Here is a 15,849-nt window from a genome sequence, read left to right as displayed (position 1 = left end):
TATTTCTAATATGTATTTCATACTTATGCCCATGATTAAAAATTAGTAAAATGAAAAAAGACTTCTTCCTTGAGAATAAGGCAAGCCATTTCTTCGTCGACTTTTTTTTAGTTCCTATATGCAAGGTGAGGAGTTACTCTTGCTGTTAAAGAAGGCACATTAACAAAGAGGTATGATCACACACATTTGGCATGTACGTTTGAAAGCACTGCTTTCCTCCATTCCTCCAGCCATTGATAGGCTATCTCTCTCATGTGGTGGGTCTGCGCAGTTCCCAGGTGTGCTGGAGTTTCCTGTTCTGAATCTCTGCCAATAAAAACATCCACAGTCCCTGCGTGGGTGGCAGAGGCAAGGCAGGTGCTCAGAACTGTGGTGAGCTGACTGTTCAAGTTATGTTTAGGGTTTAGCTTGTTTTTGTTAAGGTTTGCTTGTTTAATTTGAATGTAAGACCAGTTTCTAGCTAGGTGGTGATAACTCTGGAATTCTTTTCCAAAAATGACATCACAGCATTTCTGATGACTTAAGTAGGAGACACTATTGAGAGAATATTCTAAAGAACATGCAGGTAAATATGTAGTAAATAGTTTCTGGTTGGGGACAGGGGTAGGATTTTACTTTCAGGACAACTTTGACACAAGTACAATCTTTTTCCAGCCAAAAAGCTGCTCTTAAGTTCAACTTAATGAAAGTAAATACTGATATCAATCCTAATACTGTGCAAGTTGCAACTTTCTTATCTATGCATGGAGGTAATGACATACCACAAGGCTACTCTAAAAAATAATGTACATGAAAGCCTTTTCTTTATGGTAACGGAATGTATTACTCCATTTTCATACTGTTATGAAGAAATATCTGAGGCTGGGTAATTTATAAAGAAAAAGAGGTTTAATGGACTCAGTTCCACATGGCTAGGGAGGCCTCACAATCATGGTGGGAGGTGAAAGAGGAGCAAAGGTATGTCTTACATGGCAACAGGCAACAGAAAGTGTGCAGAGGAACTGCCCTTTATAAACCATCAGATCTCATGAGACTTATTAACCATCACAAGAACAGCACGGGAAAACCTGCTCCCATGATTCAATTACCTCCCACTGGGTAATTACCTCCCTCCCATGACGTGTGGATTATGGGAGCTACAATTCAAGATGAGATTTAGGTGGGAATACAGCCAAACCATATCAGGGAATATAAAAATTGCCACTTTAACAAATACAGATCATCTTTAAAATGGCTTTCACGGACTGCTTTATTAGAATAGGTTGAAATCAGGTTCTCTGTCTACCACTTTAAACATAATTTGTAACTTATTTGAATTCATTCTCAAAACTCCAAAATGTAGCTACCCCCAATATTCCAAGAGCATCAAATACGTAACAATTGCATAAAATAACTATTTGTGTCCCAGGATTGTGACAAAAGAATAAAATGGCCAACCCTTTCATCAGAATCTCACAAGGACCAACCATCGCACTGAAAACAGGAGTGGCACACACAAAGGCACAGAGGCAAAAAGCAGCAAGACAAATTTGGGCCAGTATAACACCTACAGGTTGGCTAGAACACAAAAACCAATAAGGGAGAGAGGCAGGGGCAAGGCTAGAGTGCCAGGCAAGGACCAGAACTTGCACGCCTTCAGAGTAGGGAGTTTGACGTTTTCCTAAAAGTAATGAGTGTCACTGGGCATTTAAACAGAAAAATCATATGGTCCAGCCTTTTAGAAAAATCACCCAGATGTACAACTGAGGACAAGCAATCCTGTTAAGGGGTTATGACTAATTGTAGCCAATAGTAATGAAGGTGGCCAGGCACAGTAGTTCACGCCTGTTAGTCCCAATACTTTGGGAGGCTGAGGCAAGAGGGTCACTTGAGGCCAGGAGTTTAAGACAAGCCTGAGCAAAATAGCAAGATGCCATCTCCACACAAAAAAAATGTTTTTAATTAGCCGGGCATGGTGGCACGTGCCTGGTGTTGCAGCTACTCAAGAAGCTGAGATAGGAGGACTGCTTGAGCCTAAAAGTGAGGCTGCAGTGAGCTATGATCACACCACTGCACTCCAGCCTGGGGAACACAGTGAGACCCTATCTCAAAAAATAAAATAAAAAGTAATTGAAGGCATGAATTAAGACACAGCAGTGAAAGAAAAGGGGAACTGATTTATGAGGCATTAAGAAGGTAAACACAAAAAAACTCTGATTAACAAAACAGGTAAGGAAGGAAGAGAAATAAGAAGTTAAGATACATTCCAGATTTCTGAGTTAAACAACCAGAGGTATCATGTACTGAGAATTGAGAAGGAGGAATATGGATTCAGAAGAATGCTGACAAATGGGCTGTCATTTTTGGTAGTAAGGAAAGGTTGTATGGAGTGGCTGAAAAATAAGTTCACATTAGTTTAGTATGATGTACCTGTGCACCCAAATGGAACTGTCCAGAAATAGTAAATAAGGGTCTTGAACACAGAGATGAGATTTGAAAATAACAGCCCCAAGACAGTGGATGGAAGAAGGTAGGAAAGTGAAGCAAGTACATAGCCAGGGACTGAGCCTCAAGGAACTGTGACAAAAAGATGTAGCAAATCACATCAAGAGCAGAGTACAATTTATTCTAAAAGACACCTCAAAATCACTCCTGAAAAAATTTGTTATGCTTTTCATTTTGGCTAATTGGGTTCCTTCAGCAGTTAATTTTATTGATAAAATTCCATGAAAAAACACCACAGGAACCTCATATTGTTGTATTTAATTAGAATTCACTATATACGCTATTCAGTCTTGCACTGAATCCAGAAACATTCTGGAAATGAAGTATGAAATGCCCACATCATACTCACTATTATTCCAAAATTCTAGAACCATTTTTATAAACTTCTCACTTATTTTAGCAGGTAGTTTAGATTGGTTTATTGCCATAAGTGAGTTCTCTTAGCTTTTCTACCTCTCTTCCAGTGTAAATAACAATCAGGTATTTTTCTTGTATTGAAAGATGTGTAAGACCATGAACCAGATTATTTGTTCACTGTAACTAGCTCAACAAAACACTGTTACTAAAAACTTTTCTAAGATACAGAAATGGCTAGCTATGCAGGCCACTTTTCCTACCAAACAAAACAATATCTCTTTAACATAAAGGCAAAACATAGCAGTTAACTTCTGAACGATAGCCAAAATTTCCTATAATCTAGGTGTCATATACAACTGTACGATGTGGATATCAGTATAACTGCAAATGTGAAAACATGGTGGGGAGGGAACAACTTCTGAGGAAGCACTAACTGACTTGAAGCTTCAGAGGGGTTAGCAAGATACAGGGAGAGATGCCGCAAGATTCATTCATCCCTAAATGCTACTGAAAATCCTACTTTGCGATTGTAACTACCTAAAAAGAAATAGGAGACTCCGTCTCCATACAGGGAGTGTAGAGTTGCATTAAAGATTACAGCCAAAAAGCCTCCCTTTCAGGACCTTTTTGATAATCTACTTTCAAACTACTGAATTGCTGATGTTTTGATTTACACTTTTTTATTTATTTATTATTTGGAGACAGAGTTTCTCTCCTGATACCCAGGCAGGAGTGAAATGGCACAATCTCAAAACAAAACAAACAAAAAACCCTAGGCTCATTAGTTCCATGGGTTTTCCAGTATCTAGCAGAGTTAAAACAAAGTTGCATTTTCTTTTTTCCTTTTCTTTTTTTTGAGATGGAGTTTCACTCTTATTGCCCAGGCTGGAGTACAGTGGCGCCATCTCAGCTCACTACAACCTCTGCCTCCCAGGTTCAAGCGATTCTCCTGCCTCAGCCTCCTGAGTAGCTGGGATTACAGGCATCCGCCACCATGCCCAGCCAATTTTTTGTATTTTTAGTAGAAACGGGGTTTCACCATGTTGGCCAGGCTGGTCTCGAACTCCTGACCTCAGGTGATCCATCTGCCTCGGCCTCCCAAAGTGCTGGGATTACAGACGTGAGCCACTGCGCCCAGCCCAAAATTACACTTTCTAAGGAAAAACAATGTTCCACTTAATTGTATTTCCTTTTATTCTTCCCCAAAGCATTTGATTCCTCTTACCTAAGCAAGAAGCATGCACATGTGAACAGGTAAAAATTCAAGTAAAAAGAGACAACTCATGCCTGTAATCCCAGCACTTTGGGAGGCCGAGGCAGGCGGATTACGATGTCAGGAGTTTGAGACCAGCCTGACCCATGTGGTGAAACCCCGTCTCTACTAAAAGTACAAAAATTAGCCAGGTGTGGTGGCACGCACCTGTAGTCCCAGCTACTCAGAAGGCTGAGGCAGAAGAATTGCTTGAATCCGGGAGGCTGTGGTTGCAGTGAGCCGAGATGGCGCCACCGTACCCCAGCCTGGGCAACAGAGCGAGAGTCTGTCTCAAAAAAAAAAAAAAAAAAAAGAGACAACTCAAGTTCAGCTTGCTCCCTCAGACACAGCAGGATGTGAGACACTCCTCTGAGTGCCATGTCATCGGCAGCTTGCTGGGCACCATAATGGGACTGTGATGCCGTCAGCATTTTTCAATAGTTGTACTGCCCAACTTGGAGTCAGCTTACTTCCCCTTTCCAAAGTCTTAATTTCACCAAGTAAGATTTATAACCATAGAGAAAGAGGCATCAAATGCCTTCCCCACCCCCACCACCTGTTGAAATGACCTTAGAATTTCAGCATTTTATAATAAAATTGAGTCCTGTTATATTGAAAATCCTTCAGGGAAATATTCTATTACTTCTGGTCTGTTATTAATTTGTATCCCACAACAGATCCTAAGCTACTTGGAAACAGCTGACATTTCCTCTCTCAGTCATTATCTCCAGTGCCCAGGACAGAGCCCAAAACAGAGCGTGTTAGATAACTTGGTAAACATCTGTAGAAAGAGAATTAACAGTAAGATGTGTAAACTCACTTATACTTAGTGTGAATGAACTTCTTCAAGCCCTTTCCTGAGAAATTTTGGGTACATTATCCATTGCGTGGGAAGAGTTAACAGACCCCTGAAGAGAAGTGAGCCTAAGAAAGGCTCCTCCTCAGTTCTGCCTAGAAACATTGTCCTGCTGTGGATCAATCTAAAAGAGAATGGTTCTCCAAAGGAAACCCCAGACTTTTGCTTGAACAGCACATGGAAGTGTCTTGTTCCTCTATGGAAGTCTCTCTACACTTCAGAAACATAGTTCAAGATATTAATAATTTGCAATTGTTTATTCACCACAAAGTAAGACCAAGAAACAAGGACCCTTCTTTCTAATCCCAGAATGTGTGATAGAGCACTCAACCAATCACTAACACTTAAATTAATCAACAACATAAAGAACATCGTATTTGCAGAATGTTATCTAGTCAATGCAATATGTTGAATGATTAAAACCCAACTCCTGGTGCTTGCTTCAGCAGCACTTTGAACAACAATTTACTAAAATTGGAATGACACAGAGAAGATTAGCGTGACCCCTGCACAAGGATGACATGCAAATTCATGGAGTATTCCGTATTTTAAATAAATAAATAAATAAAATAAAAATCCTAGCTCTTAGAGTCAGATAAGCCTGGGGTTGAATTCTGGCTCCACTTCTTACTTAAACTCTGTAAGCCTGAGTTCCCAAATCTGAAAAGGAAGATATTAACAAAGTCTATCAGAGAATTGTAGTAAGGTTTAAATAGGAACGCATTTAAAGTGCTTAGCCACAGGAAAGTACTGAAGAAATGTGCACCATCATTTGGAGACCTAGATTCCATTCCACCACCACCTCCCTGTATATCCTTAGGCTAATCACTTGCTGTAAAGAAGCTAATGGAAACAAGGAGACAGAACTAGCTGTACTCTAACACCAGCATTATCAATCATGAGTACGGTAATAGGAAATAGACCAAAACTTTGAAAAATAAAAGGCTTAAACAAATTCCAGATATTTCTTGGCATGTATTTGAAGCTTGCATATGCTTGATCACAGACGACTCAGCATTCGAATATCAAAGTGAAAAAGCGTGAACAATCAAACTTCAAAGCAGATATTCTCAAATAGTGCCTGTGGTAGATGAGGGACTTTATGAAACACCTTTGTGTGTGTCTGTGCACTGAGGGAAAGAGAAAGGGGTAGGGGACAGGGGAAGAGAGAGAGATCTCAACAATAACTGGCTTAAAGACTATCTTGTAATCATTTTTTCAGCACTAAGTTTAAATCTGTTTTCTTCCTCAGCCCTTAACATCTATCAGTCATATATGTATTACCTAGCACCCAAGTAATGGCCATTGTTCAATCTAGATGCTGTGTTCTACAGGACCATTACAAGTGCAGAGGGCCCTTCTGTAGGAATCAGACAAAGGGCACCCAGAGCCCAGGCTGGTTTTCAGTCCCCACTTAGTTTGGCACCCTTGTGCAATGGCACAACCAGATGTAGATATACAGCAGTCAGGCAGAGAAGCACAAAGATCTTCACACATTTAACTAGCACACCTGTACAACTGATTGTATGATATATAACCACGCATACACAAACAAGACTATAAGAATTGTCAAAGACTGAACTGAATAAAAAGAAGATATTCATCAAAATGGTAAACACAAAGTTTCACAGAGTGCAAAAGAAAAACTAGGTTCCTTCCCTCACTTTCAGCTACCCAGTATTGGGATATTGTAGCCAATTGGAACTTTGGGGACAAGTAGTAGGTAGAGACTTTGACACTGCAAAATTCTGATCCCTGGCAAAGCTATGGTCTCTCTCTGGCAATTGCTCACCCTCTCTCAAAAAAAAACAAAAAAACAAAAAACACCCACAGACACCAAAGGATCTACTTAACTGAACTTGCAAAAATGATGATAAACAAACGACTGCTGTTGTCTTGACGGCATTAAAAATCTGTAATCCCAGGCAGGAATATGGTAAATGTTGGAACTAGTCTTTAAATGTTAACTCTGTCAATTCTGCCTTTTTTGGGGCTTTTCTCTCTGACACCCAATACTCACATAGAAAAGACACCAAACTACTTTTGTTTACTATTATATATGCATATCTCCCCTGCTAAACTTTACCATGATTACCTTCCTTAAATGGTTAAGTACATGTTACTACATTTTTAACACTTTTTGTACCTAGCCCATTGACCTGCATACCACAGCAGTTTCAATAGCTATTTAAAGAACAGAAATTCCAGGTTAAATATGGACCGTATTCACATGCATAAAGAGACAGTATACAGGCATATTCATTGCAGCATTGTTTAGAATGAGTTTGGAAACAATCTAAATGCCTATCAAAGGGAGAATGCATAGAGTATAATACAGTCAAACAATGCAAACCATGTAAGTTAAAATGGAAAGAATTTGAGTTATCAGTTCACACTGAGGTATTATGTAGATAAGTCACAAACATGATGCGGAATGGAAGAAAAGTAAGTTGCAGAATGATGCAAATAGTATAATAGTATTTATATATGGTTTTAAAACTCTCAACATAACCCAGCATTACTTTTGTCTTAGAATTTATTACAGTCTTGCCCATTTCTTATATGCATACTTAAAGACCTAAGGAATATTCGCTCTAAAAATAATAGAAAATCAAGGTTAAAAAAAAAAAAAGACTATTAATCATATAAAGTTGCCCCAAATGACGGGGAGGGAGGTTGATTCAGTAATGGAAATCACTTAGCCCTTGAAGTCAGTTGATATGTGTTTTATTGCCATTCTACTACCCACCAAGACACTTTCACTGAGCTACAGTTTTCTCATCTAAATGGGATTGACCATGCTCACCTTGCAGGATAAAGTGAAATAATTTATGTTAAAGTGTCATGCAGAAGGTCTTAGACTTGTTTTTTGCCTAATCAGCCAAAAAGTCATAATAATGCTCTACAGGGAGAAAATGCTGAATCTGCACCATTTGTATCTAATTTACTATATGGTTAAAAAAATGTCAAAAAACACAACAGGAGGAGGGAAGAAGCAACCCCTCACCTTCCTCATCCCAGTCCCTAATCCGGCTGTCCCGTGTTTTCTACATTTAGCCCAGAGGGCAAAAAAAGGGTGGGGGGGGGCGGGAAGGCACGGAACCCTGACTCTTGCAGGGCCCCCTTCGGAACTCCAGTGACCTTCGTACAAATCTCTTTCATTCCTCCAAACTCCACCCCCCGCCCCGCCAACATACGCACACCCCTCTGCGGCCCAGGAAGGCAGATGAAGAACTACACAACTGGCATAGTCACGAAAGAGACCACAAAAATGACAGGGCGATGTGTGGGGTTGAAGGTTCTGGGGTTCTGTTTGTTTTCAAACATTAAAAGGAAGGATTCCTGTGGACTGTTAGTGTCTACTCTGCCGAGGGGAAAGGAGGACGATCTCGGCAAGTAAGTTCTGCAACCTGCTTGCAAACACACAGCTCTGCAGCTGGATTCCACATAAAGACAGGCACCCCGAGGCCCCAGAAGCGGCAGGCTCTGTCTGCAACTCGACAGACCCCCCCCCACGCTCGCACCCTCTGGCACGAGGACCCACCGACATGCACACTCGGAGGCAGACACAGCCCACACGCGGGATGCGCTCGGGGGCCCCATGCGGGTCCCCCAGGCTGGTCTTGGCGGGCGCCGCGCCTCACCTGTCTTAAAGACCATCTTGTCATCGTCTTTGGAGCCGAAGGTTTTCAGCATGGACACGAAGAGCACCCCGCAAGCGTTCTGGATGCCGAACACCGACCCGTTGCACCACATGGCCGCCAGCATCACCAGCCAGCCCCAGCCGCCCTCGGGGGGCTCAGGAGGCTCATGGGGCTCCGCGTCCGCCGGCCCCGCCAGCTCCACCTCCACCTTCTCGACAGCAGCCTCGGGGCTGTCCGAGGGTCCCGGGCCGGGCGGCGGAGCGACCCCCGTGGGCGCGGGGCCGAGCGGCTGCGCCTCGCTTGTGCCCCGCGCGGAGTCCGGCTCCTCCTGGGAGAGCACCATGGCCCGAGGCGGCCCCCTCAGGCGCCGGAGGAGCGCTAGGGACGCGAGTTACCAGCGGGCTCCCGGAGGAGCTGCGGGACTCCTGGCGGGCTAACGAGGCCGAGGCGAGGGCGGCGGAGCCCCTGGCGGGCGGGCGGGCAGCGCGCAGGCGGCCGCGAGGACAGCTGGCGCGCGCGAACGCCTCGAGGATCGCCACCGAAGCCTCCGGGTCACAGCCCCGCACCCCCGACTGAGCCCACGGCCAGTCGCCGGTTCTTAAAAGCACCCCCCACCCCGCCGGTTGGGGGCGTGGCCGGGAGCGGGACGTGCCCCCACAGCCTCCCGATGATTGGGCCTCGGAGAGCGGAGGCGGGGCGCCCCGCGGCGCGCGGCCCCAGGTGCCTGCTGCAGACGCCGTCTGCGCGCGCGTCTGCGACGGGGCCTCCTCCCGCTCAGAGAGGGGCACAGATGTGTGGGTCACCCCGCCTCAAAGCATGGGCAGAAGGGGCGCGTCTCTTAGGTGCGGGCTCGGTGGGCCTTCAGGAGAGCAATACTCTAGCCTCAACTCACCGACACAGCGTCGCAGTCACAGTAACATTGTCTCGATTGTGTTTGTGTTATGTTTTGGCATTCACCTCTCAGTACTAATTATAGTATGTAAGATTCTTTATGCCACCTGGCTTCTTAAAGAAGTCGTCTGAAGGATCAGAGGCCTTATTTTATTACTTCAGTTCCATTCTCTTGCATTCGTATACAATTTCCTTATGAATATTTGGCACACCGAAGATGCTTATTTTCAGTCTTCATTGCACTGCAATTCCAAAATCTTCAACCAACTAATATTTTTAACAGACAGCTAGAAAGCATTACTTTTCAAGTACATCACAGTCGTTTTCACTTTAAACAAAAACTAAAACCTGTATTCAACTCCTCTGTCTCCCTGAAGCATGGAGTGCCATCCTATGTAAAAGGAAGGAAGAGTAACCTGCTATGCAATATTGAGGATGCTTCTTAATTTCTGTTATTCGGATTCTTCGCTTCAATCAAAGTCAGAATATGCTAGTTGCTTGATGTGCCCACCTCTGTGGTAGAGTACACGGATGAGTGCGATCGATCACATTCTGCCTCTATCGGTTCATAAACTGGTAGGAAAGAGAGTCCTGGGAGAGACTAGGAGGCTCAGATGATGTGTTATAATACATGTACAAAAGAGAGAGGTGAGATAGTCCCTTAAAATTCTCTCCAGAACACTGTAGAAGAGCCTCTACAGCAAGCAGCCTTTGGCCGAAGCCCTGATTCATACATACGACTTCAGTAGGTCAAGGAAAAAGAGCATTCCAGGTAGAGAAGATAGCATAAACTAAGGAAAGCAAGGCGTGCTTGGTTGTGGAATGGGGAACACAGGTCAAGTGTAATCTGCCTTAGAAATGGGGGCAAAATAGTAAACTCAGGAATAGGCACATAAGTGCACAAAAATGAATGTATGAAGATGTTACCCCAGTATTGTTGGAAATAAGGAAAATTCGGAAGTATGATGTACCTTTATTTAATCAGTAGAGGACTGATTAAATACTTACTTTATAACTTCTAAAAGTTCTGAAGGTCATCTGTATTTATTGAGTTTGAAAGTTGTCCACAACATATTATTGGGCAAAGAAAGCACATCGATTATATATTTGCATGCACACAAACACACACATATGTAAGAATTATCCATGAGTCAATACTGATGTAAGTAAATGATTAAATAAATAATGAGGAGAGAATAGACAAATCTCTCCTGCAGGAAATATAAATACTTTATGAACATACTCCTCCCTCATGGAGGTGAAATACAATGGTTTACTCTTTAAGTGTGGGTATGCATAGTAACTTTCTTCCATAGAGTATAGGATGGAAAGAGGGGGTGGGGGGAAGAAGTAACTTCAGGGTGCAAAAAATGGCATACAGTACCTCAACCAGATGCTAATGTATCCCCGATATGATGTGATGAAAATGGTACTTTACCTCTGTGGTCTTCCTGCCAAAACCCATAATCCCTGGCTAACCATCAGAAAAACAGTAGACAAATCCCAATCAAGGGCAGTCTACAAAATACCCATTAAGTACTTTTCATTATTGTAAAGGTCATCAAAAACAAGGAAAGTCTGAGAAACTGTCACAGTCAAAAAGAGTGTAAGAGGGCTGGGCGTCGTGGCTCATGCCGGTAATCCCAGCACTTTGGGAGGCCGAGGCGGGCAGATCACTTGAGGTCAGGAGTTTGAAACTAGCCTGGCCAATATGGCAAAACCACATCTCTACCAAAAATACAAAAATTAGCCAGGCATAGTTGCGTGGGCCTGTAATTCCAACTACTCAGGTGGCTGAGGCAGGAGAATCACTTGAACCCAGAAGGCAGAGGTTGCAGTGAGCTGAGATCGTGCCACTGTACCCCAGCCTGGGTGACAGTGAGACTCCAACTCCAAAAAAAAAAAAAAAAAAAAAAAAAAAAAGCCTAACAGACATGATAACTAAATGTAATGTGATATCCTGGATGCTGGAACAGAAAAAGGACATTAGATTAAAACTAAGGAAATATGGACAAAGTGTGGGCTTTAGTTAAGAATAATGTATCAACATTGGGTCATTAATTGTAACAAATGAGGCAAGGTGTGGTGGCTCAAGCCTATAATTCCAGCACTTTGGGAGGCTCAGGTGGGAGGATTACTTAAGGCCAGGAGTTAGAGACCAGCCTGAGCAACACTGCTGAGACCAGCAACCAAGCTGGTCTCAAATTCCTGGCTTCAAGTAACACAAGATTCCATCTCTTTAAAAAAAAGAGTGTTTACTTCTAACCAATAGGCTATTGAATGGAGCAGAGTTTTAGGTGTCCAGGAAAACTACCTTCTGTTTCTATGTCCACACTAATCAATAACTCACATTGTATTATTGGATTGACCTCATCTTCTCCATCTGAAAATATGAACCTGTTTACTTATAACTACATCATAGCGATGGTATTTTTTTTTTCCTGAGACGGCTAGAGTCACCAGGCTAGAGTACAGTGGCCCAATCTCAGCTCAGTGCAACTTCCACCTCCCAGGTTCAAGCAATTCTCCTGCCTCAGGCTCCCGAGTAGCTGGGACTACAGGTGTACACCACCATGCCCATCTAATTTTTGTATTTTTAGTAGAGATGGGGTTTCACCATGTTGGCCAGGATGGTCTGTATCTCTTGACCTCATGATCCACCCACCTCGGCCTCCCAAAGTGCTGGGATTACAGGCATGAGCCACCACACTCAGCTCAGTGATGGTATGTTTTTAATGAGTTCCTATTTATTAAGTGCTTTGAGATCAGACAAAAAGATTTATAAAATTTAAAAAGGTATAATTGCTCATTAAATCTAAATGCCAACAATACTTTATGTAGGCCTTTTCATCTCTAGTTTATGTTAAACTTATTTATTAAATCAAATAATCCACTTGATTCCTTATTCTATTTCAAAAGACCAACCTCTCCTATTTAGGACAGTCTTATTTATTTATTTTTATTTTGTCTTATTTTATTTTATTTTTGAGATGGAGTCTCGCTCTGTCACCTAGGCTGAAGTGCAGTGGCCCAATCTTGGCTCACTGCATTGAATGGAGCCCACAGTGCTGAGATTACAGGCTTGAGCCACCACATAGGGCCAAAAAGTACACTTTAAAAATGAGAATGAATTAACTCTCTCATCTCCACTTTTTTACCTCTCTTTCAGAAATCCCCTCAACCTGATTCTCCTTTGGTGTTACCCCTAATCCTCCCAAATCCAAGCTAAAACCTGGGTCCCCTTCCTGATATACCTCTCCCCTGATTCCCTCAAATACAATCCTGTCAACTCTAGCTCCAGAAGGTCTTTTGACTGGTTCCCTACTCTCCATTTTTGCTGCTGGTTCCTTAATGATTCCTTATCATTTCTCAAGGACCATCATAATGACCTACTAATTAGTTTTGCTGCCAACAAATTCTGCCTGCACCAATTCATCCTCTACCTGCCCAAACTCTGTTCTGCAGGCTTAAGGCCTGCTCCTCATTTCAGGAACAAGTATAAACACCTCTATTCCTCCCTGCAGACCCTGCTTCTGAAATGACCTTCTCTCCCCTTTTCTGAGTGGTGAAATCTCACTCAATCTTCAAGGCTCAACTCTAAAATGGAATTCACTTCTCTGAAGCTTTTATTGATCCTTCCTCTAGGCTGCCATATTTTATTTATAGCAGTTTTTATGGTCAATAGACTCTTCAATTCCCATCTCTTCAATCTCCTTGGCTAGTGTAGGAATTTTCAGACAGGTCAGATAGTCTTTCACAAATCTTTGAACCACAGGACCAAGTAGTGTAAGTGCACAACAAATATTTGTTGAACCAAATTGAATAGAATTCAAAAATAAAGAACCACAAAGTGCGAAATTGAGAAGATCCTATATTTTCAGAAGAAAACTTTTAAATATGTTTAAATCATGTGTTTCTTTTTTTAGTTATAGAAGTAATAAAGAGCTGGGCAAGGCGGCTCACGTCTGTAATCCCAGCACTTTGGGAGGCTGAGGTAGGCAGATTATTTGAGGTCAGGAGTTTGAGACCAGCCTGGCCAACATGGTGAAACCCCATCTCTACTAAAAATACAAAAAAATTAGCCAGGCATGGTGGCTCATGCTTGTAATCCCAGCTACTTGGGAGGCTGAGTCAGGGGAATCCTTGAACCCAGGAGGCAGAGGTCACAGTGAGCCAAGACTGTGCCTTTGCACTCCAGCCTGGGCAACAAGCGCGAAACTCAGTCTAAAATAAATAAATAAATAAAAAAGCCGGCTGCAGTGGCTCATGGGTGTAATCCCAATACTTTGACAGGCCGGGTGGGTGGATCACCTGAGGTCAGGAGTTCGAGATCAGCCTGGCCAACATGGAGAAACCCTGTCTCTACTAAAAATGCAAAAATTAGCCAGGGGTTGTGGTGCATGCCTGTAGTCCCAGCTACTCAGGAAGCTGTGGCAGGAGAATCACCTAAATCTGGGAAGTGGAGGTTTCAGAGAGCCGAGATCGTGCCATTGTATTCCAGCCTGGGCAACAAGAACAAAACTCTATCTCAAAAGAAAAAAAAAAAAAAAAAACGGAATACAGGCCAGGCATAGTGTTTCACACCTGTAATCCTAGCACTTTTGGGAGGCCAAGGTGGGAGGATTACTTGAGCCCAGGAGTTCTAGACCAACCTAGGCAACATGGTGAGACCCTACCTCTACAGATTAAAAAAAAAAAAAAAAAAAAAAGTACTATATGCTTGTTATAGCAAATGTCATAAAAACAATAAAGTTTAAATCATTTACTATAGCCCAGGCATGGTGGCTCACCCCTGTAATCCCAGCACTTTGGGAGACCAAAGCAGGTGGATAACTTGAGACCAGAAGTTTAAGACCAGCCTGGCCAACATGTTGAAACACTATCTCTACAAAAAATACAAAAATTATCTGGGTGTGGTGGCGCACAGCTATAATCCCAGCTACTTGGGAGGCTGAGGCATGAGAATCACTTGAACCCAGGAGGCAGAGGTTGCAGTGAGCCAAGATGGTGCCACTGCACTCCAGCCTGGGCAACAGAGCGAGACTCTGTCTCAAAAAAAAATAATAAATAAAAATAAAATAAATAAATAAATATATATATATATATATATAGTAGAACCACTCAAATAACCCATTTTAACCCTAATATTTGTTATTAATTATGCATGCATGAGAGATACCATATTTGTTTTGTATTTTTCCTGTAAAAATGGTGTAGTATCACCAAAAAAATTAAGCAACTCTTTTGATCCTTAGTTCAAACTGCTGCATTCAAGATGATGAGTGACACATGAAGAAGCCTGATAAGATTAGGATGCCCAGAGGACAACTAGAGTCACTTATATATAGGGGTTTAGCCACAGGCCTTCTTGAGAGGTTCTTATGTCTCAAATCTATACATCAGCAAACATACCCACCAATTATTATATATTATGAACCTTCAGAATTGCTCAAAAGCCACAGGTCTACTGTATTTCCTTATAGTCTTTGTTTCTATGCATTTTAAAACAAAATGAGAATCATAGTTTTACGGACTTAATTGTATCCCCCCCAAAATTCATACGTTGAAGCCCTAATCCCCAGTACCTCAGAATGTGACTATACTTGGAGGTAGCACCTTCAAAGAGCTAATTAAATTAAAATGGGTCATTAGGGTGGACCCAAATCCAACATGACTGGAGTCCACATCAGAAGGGGAGATTGGAACCTAGAGAGTGAGCAGGGAAAGGCCATGTGAGGACACGGGAAGGAAGAGGACAGCCATCTGCAAGCCAAGGAGAATGGCCTCGGGAGAAATCACACCTGCTGCTGATACCTTGATCTTGGACTTCTGGACTCCAGAAGTGTGAGAAAATACATTTCTGTTGTTTGAGCCTGGCGTAGGGCCACGTGCCTGTAGTCCCAGCTACTCAGGAGGCTGAGGCAAGATGATCATTTGAGCCCAGGAGTTTGAGGCTGCAGTGTGCTATGACCACACCTGTGAATAGACACCACACTCCCGTCTGGGCAACATTTTGAGACCCCCTATCTCTAAAAAACCAAACAACTTCTCTTGTTTGAGCCCCTAGGTCTGTGGTATTTCATTTTGGCAGCCCAATGAAACGAATGCAACATAAACAAAAATTAGCTGGACATGGTGGTGCATGCCTGTACACCCAGCTACTTGGAAGCCTGAGGCAAGAGAATCACTTGAGCCTAGGAGGTCAAGGCTGCAGTGAGCCATGATCATACCGCTGCACTCCAGCATGGGTGACAGAGTGAGACTCTGTCTCTTAAAAACAAAAACTAACACAGTACACATAATAAAGCACAGTTTTGTATCCTGCATTTTTTTCACTTATCACATCATAAATAATTTCCCCGTGT

At 42.7% G+C, this 15,849-nt stretch overlaps 1 protein-coding gene and 1 pseudogene across 2 annotated transcripts in view; one reads left to right on the top strand and one right to left on the bottom strand.

Moving 5' to 3' along the window:
* Positions 1 to 9,167, bottom strand: part of SLC16A10 (solute carrier family 16 member 10) — a 137,847-nt gene extending 128,680 nt beyond the window's left edge. For both annotated transcript variants that reach the window (XR_012433358.1, XM_005551599.5), the window contains exon 1: positions 8,594 to 9,167. Coding sequence is in view for 1 of the 2 variants with exons in the window: in XM_005551599.5 (XP_005551656.1) it covers positions 8,594 to 8,936 (343 nt within the window). In the remaining variant the exon portion in view is untranslated. The remainder of the gene's footprint in view (positions 1 to 8,593) is intronic.
* On the top strand, positions 5,388 to 5,500 carry LOC123573152 (U6 spliceosomal RNA; annotated as a pseudogene).
* Positions 9,168 to 15,849: the final 6,682 nt, after the last annotated feature.

The sequence above is a fragment of the Macaca fascicularis genome, chromosome 4 (assembly GCF_037993035.2).
Source record: "Macaca fascicularis isolate 582-1 chromosome 4, T2T-MFA8v1.1".
Lineage (NCBI taxonomy): Eukaryota > Metazoa > Chordata > Mammalia > Primates > Cercopithecidae > Macaca > Macaca fascicularis.
The sequence above is the reverse complement of the archived record's forward strand: the minus strand, read 5'-3'. Positions and strand labels throughout refer to the sequence as shown.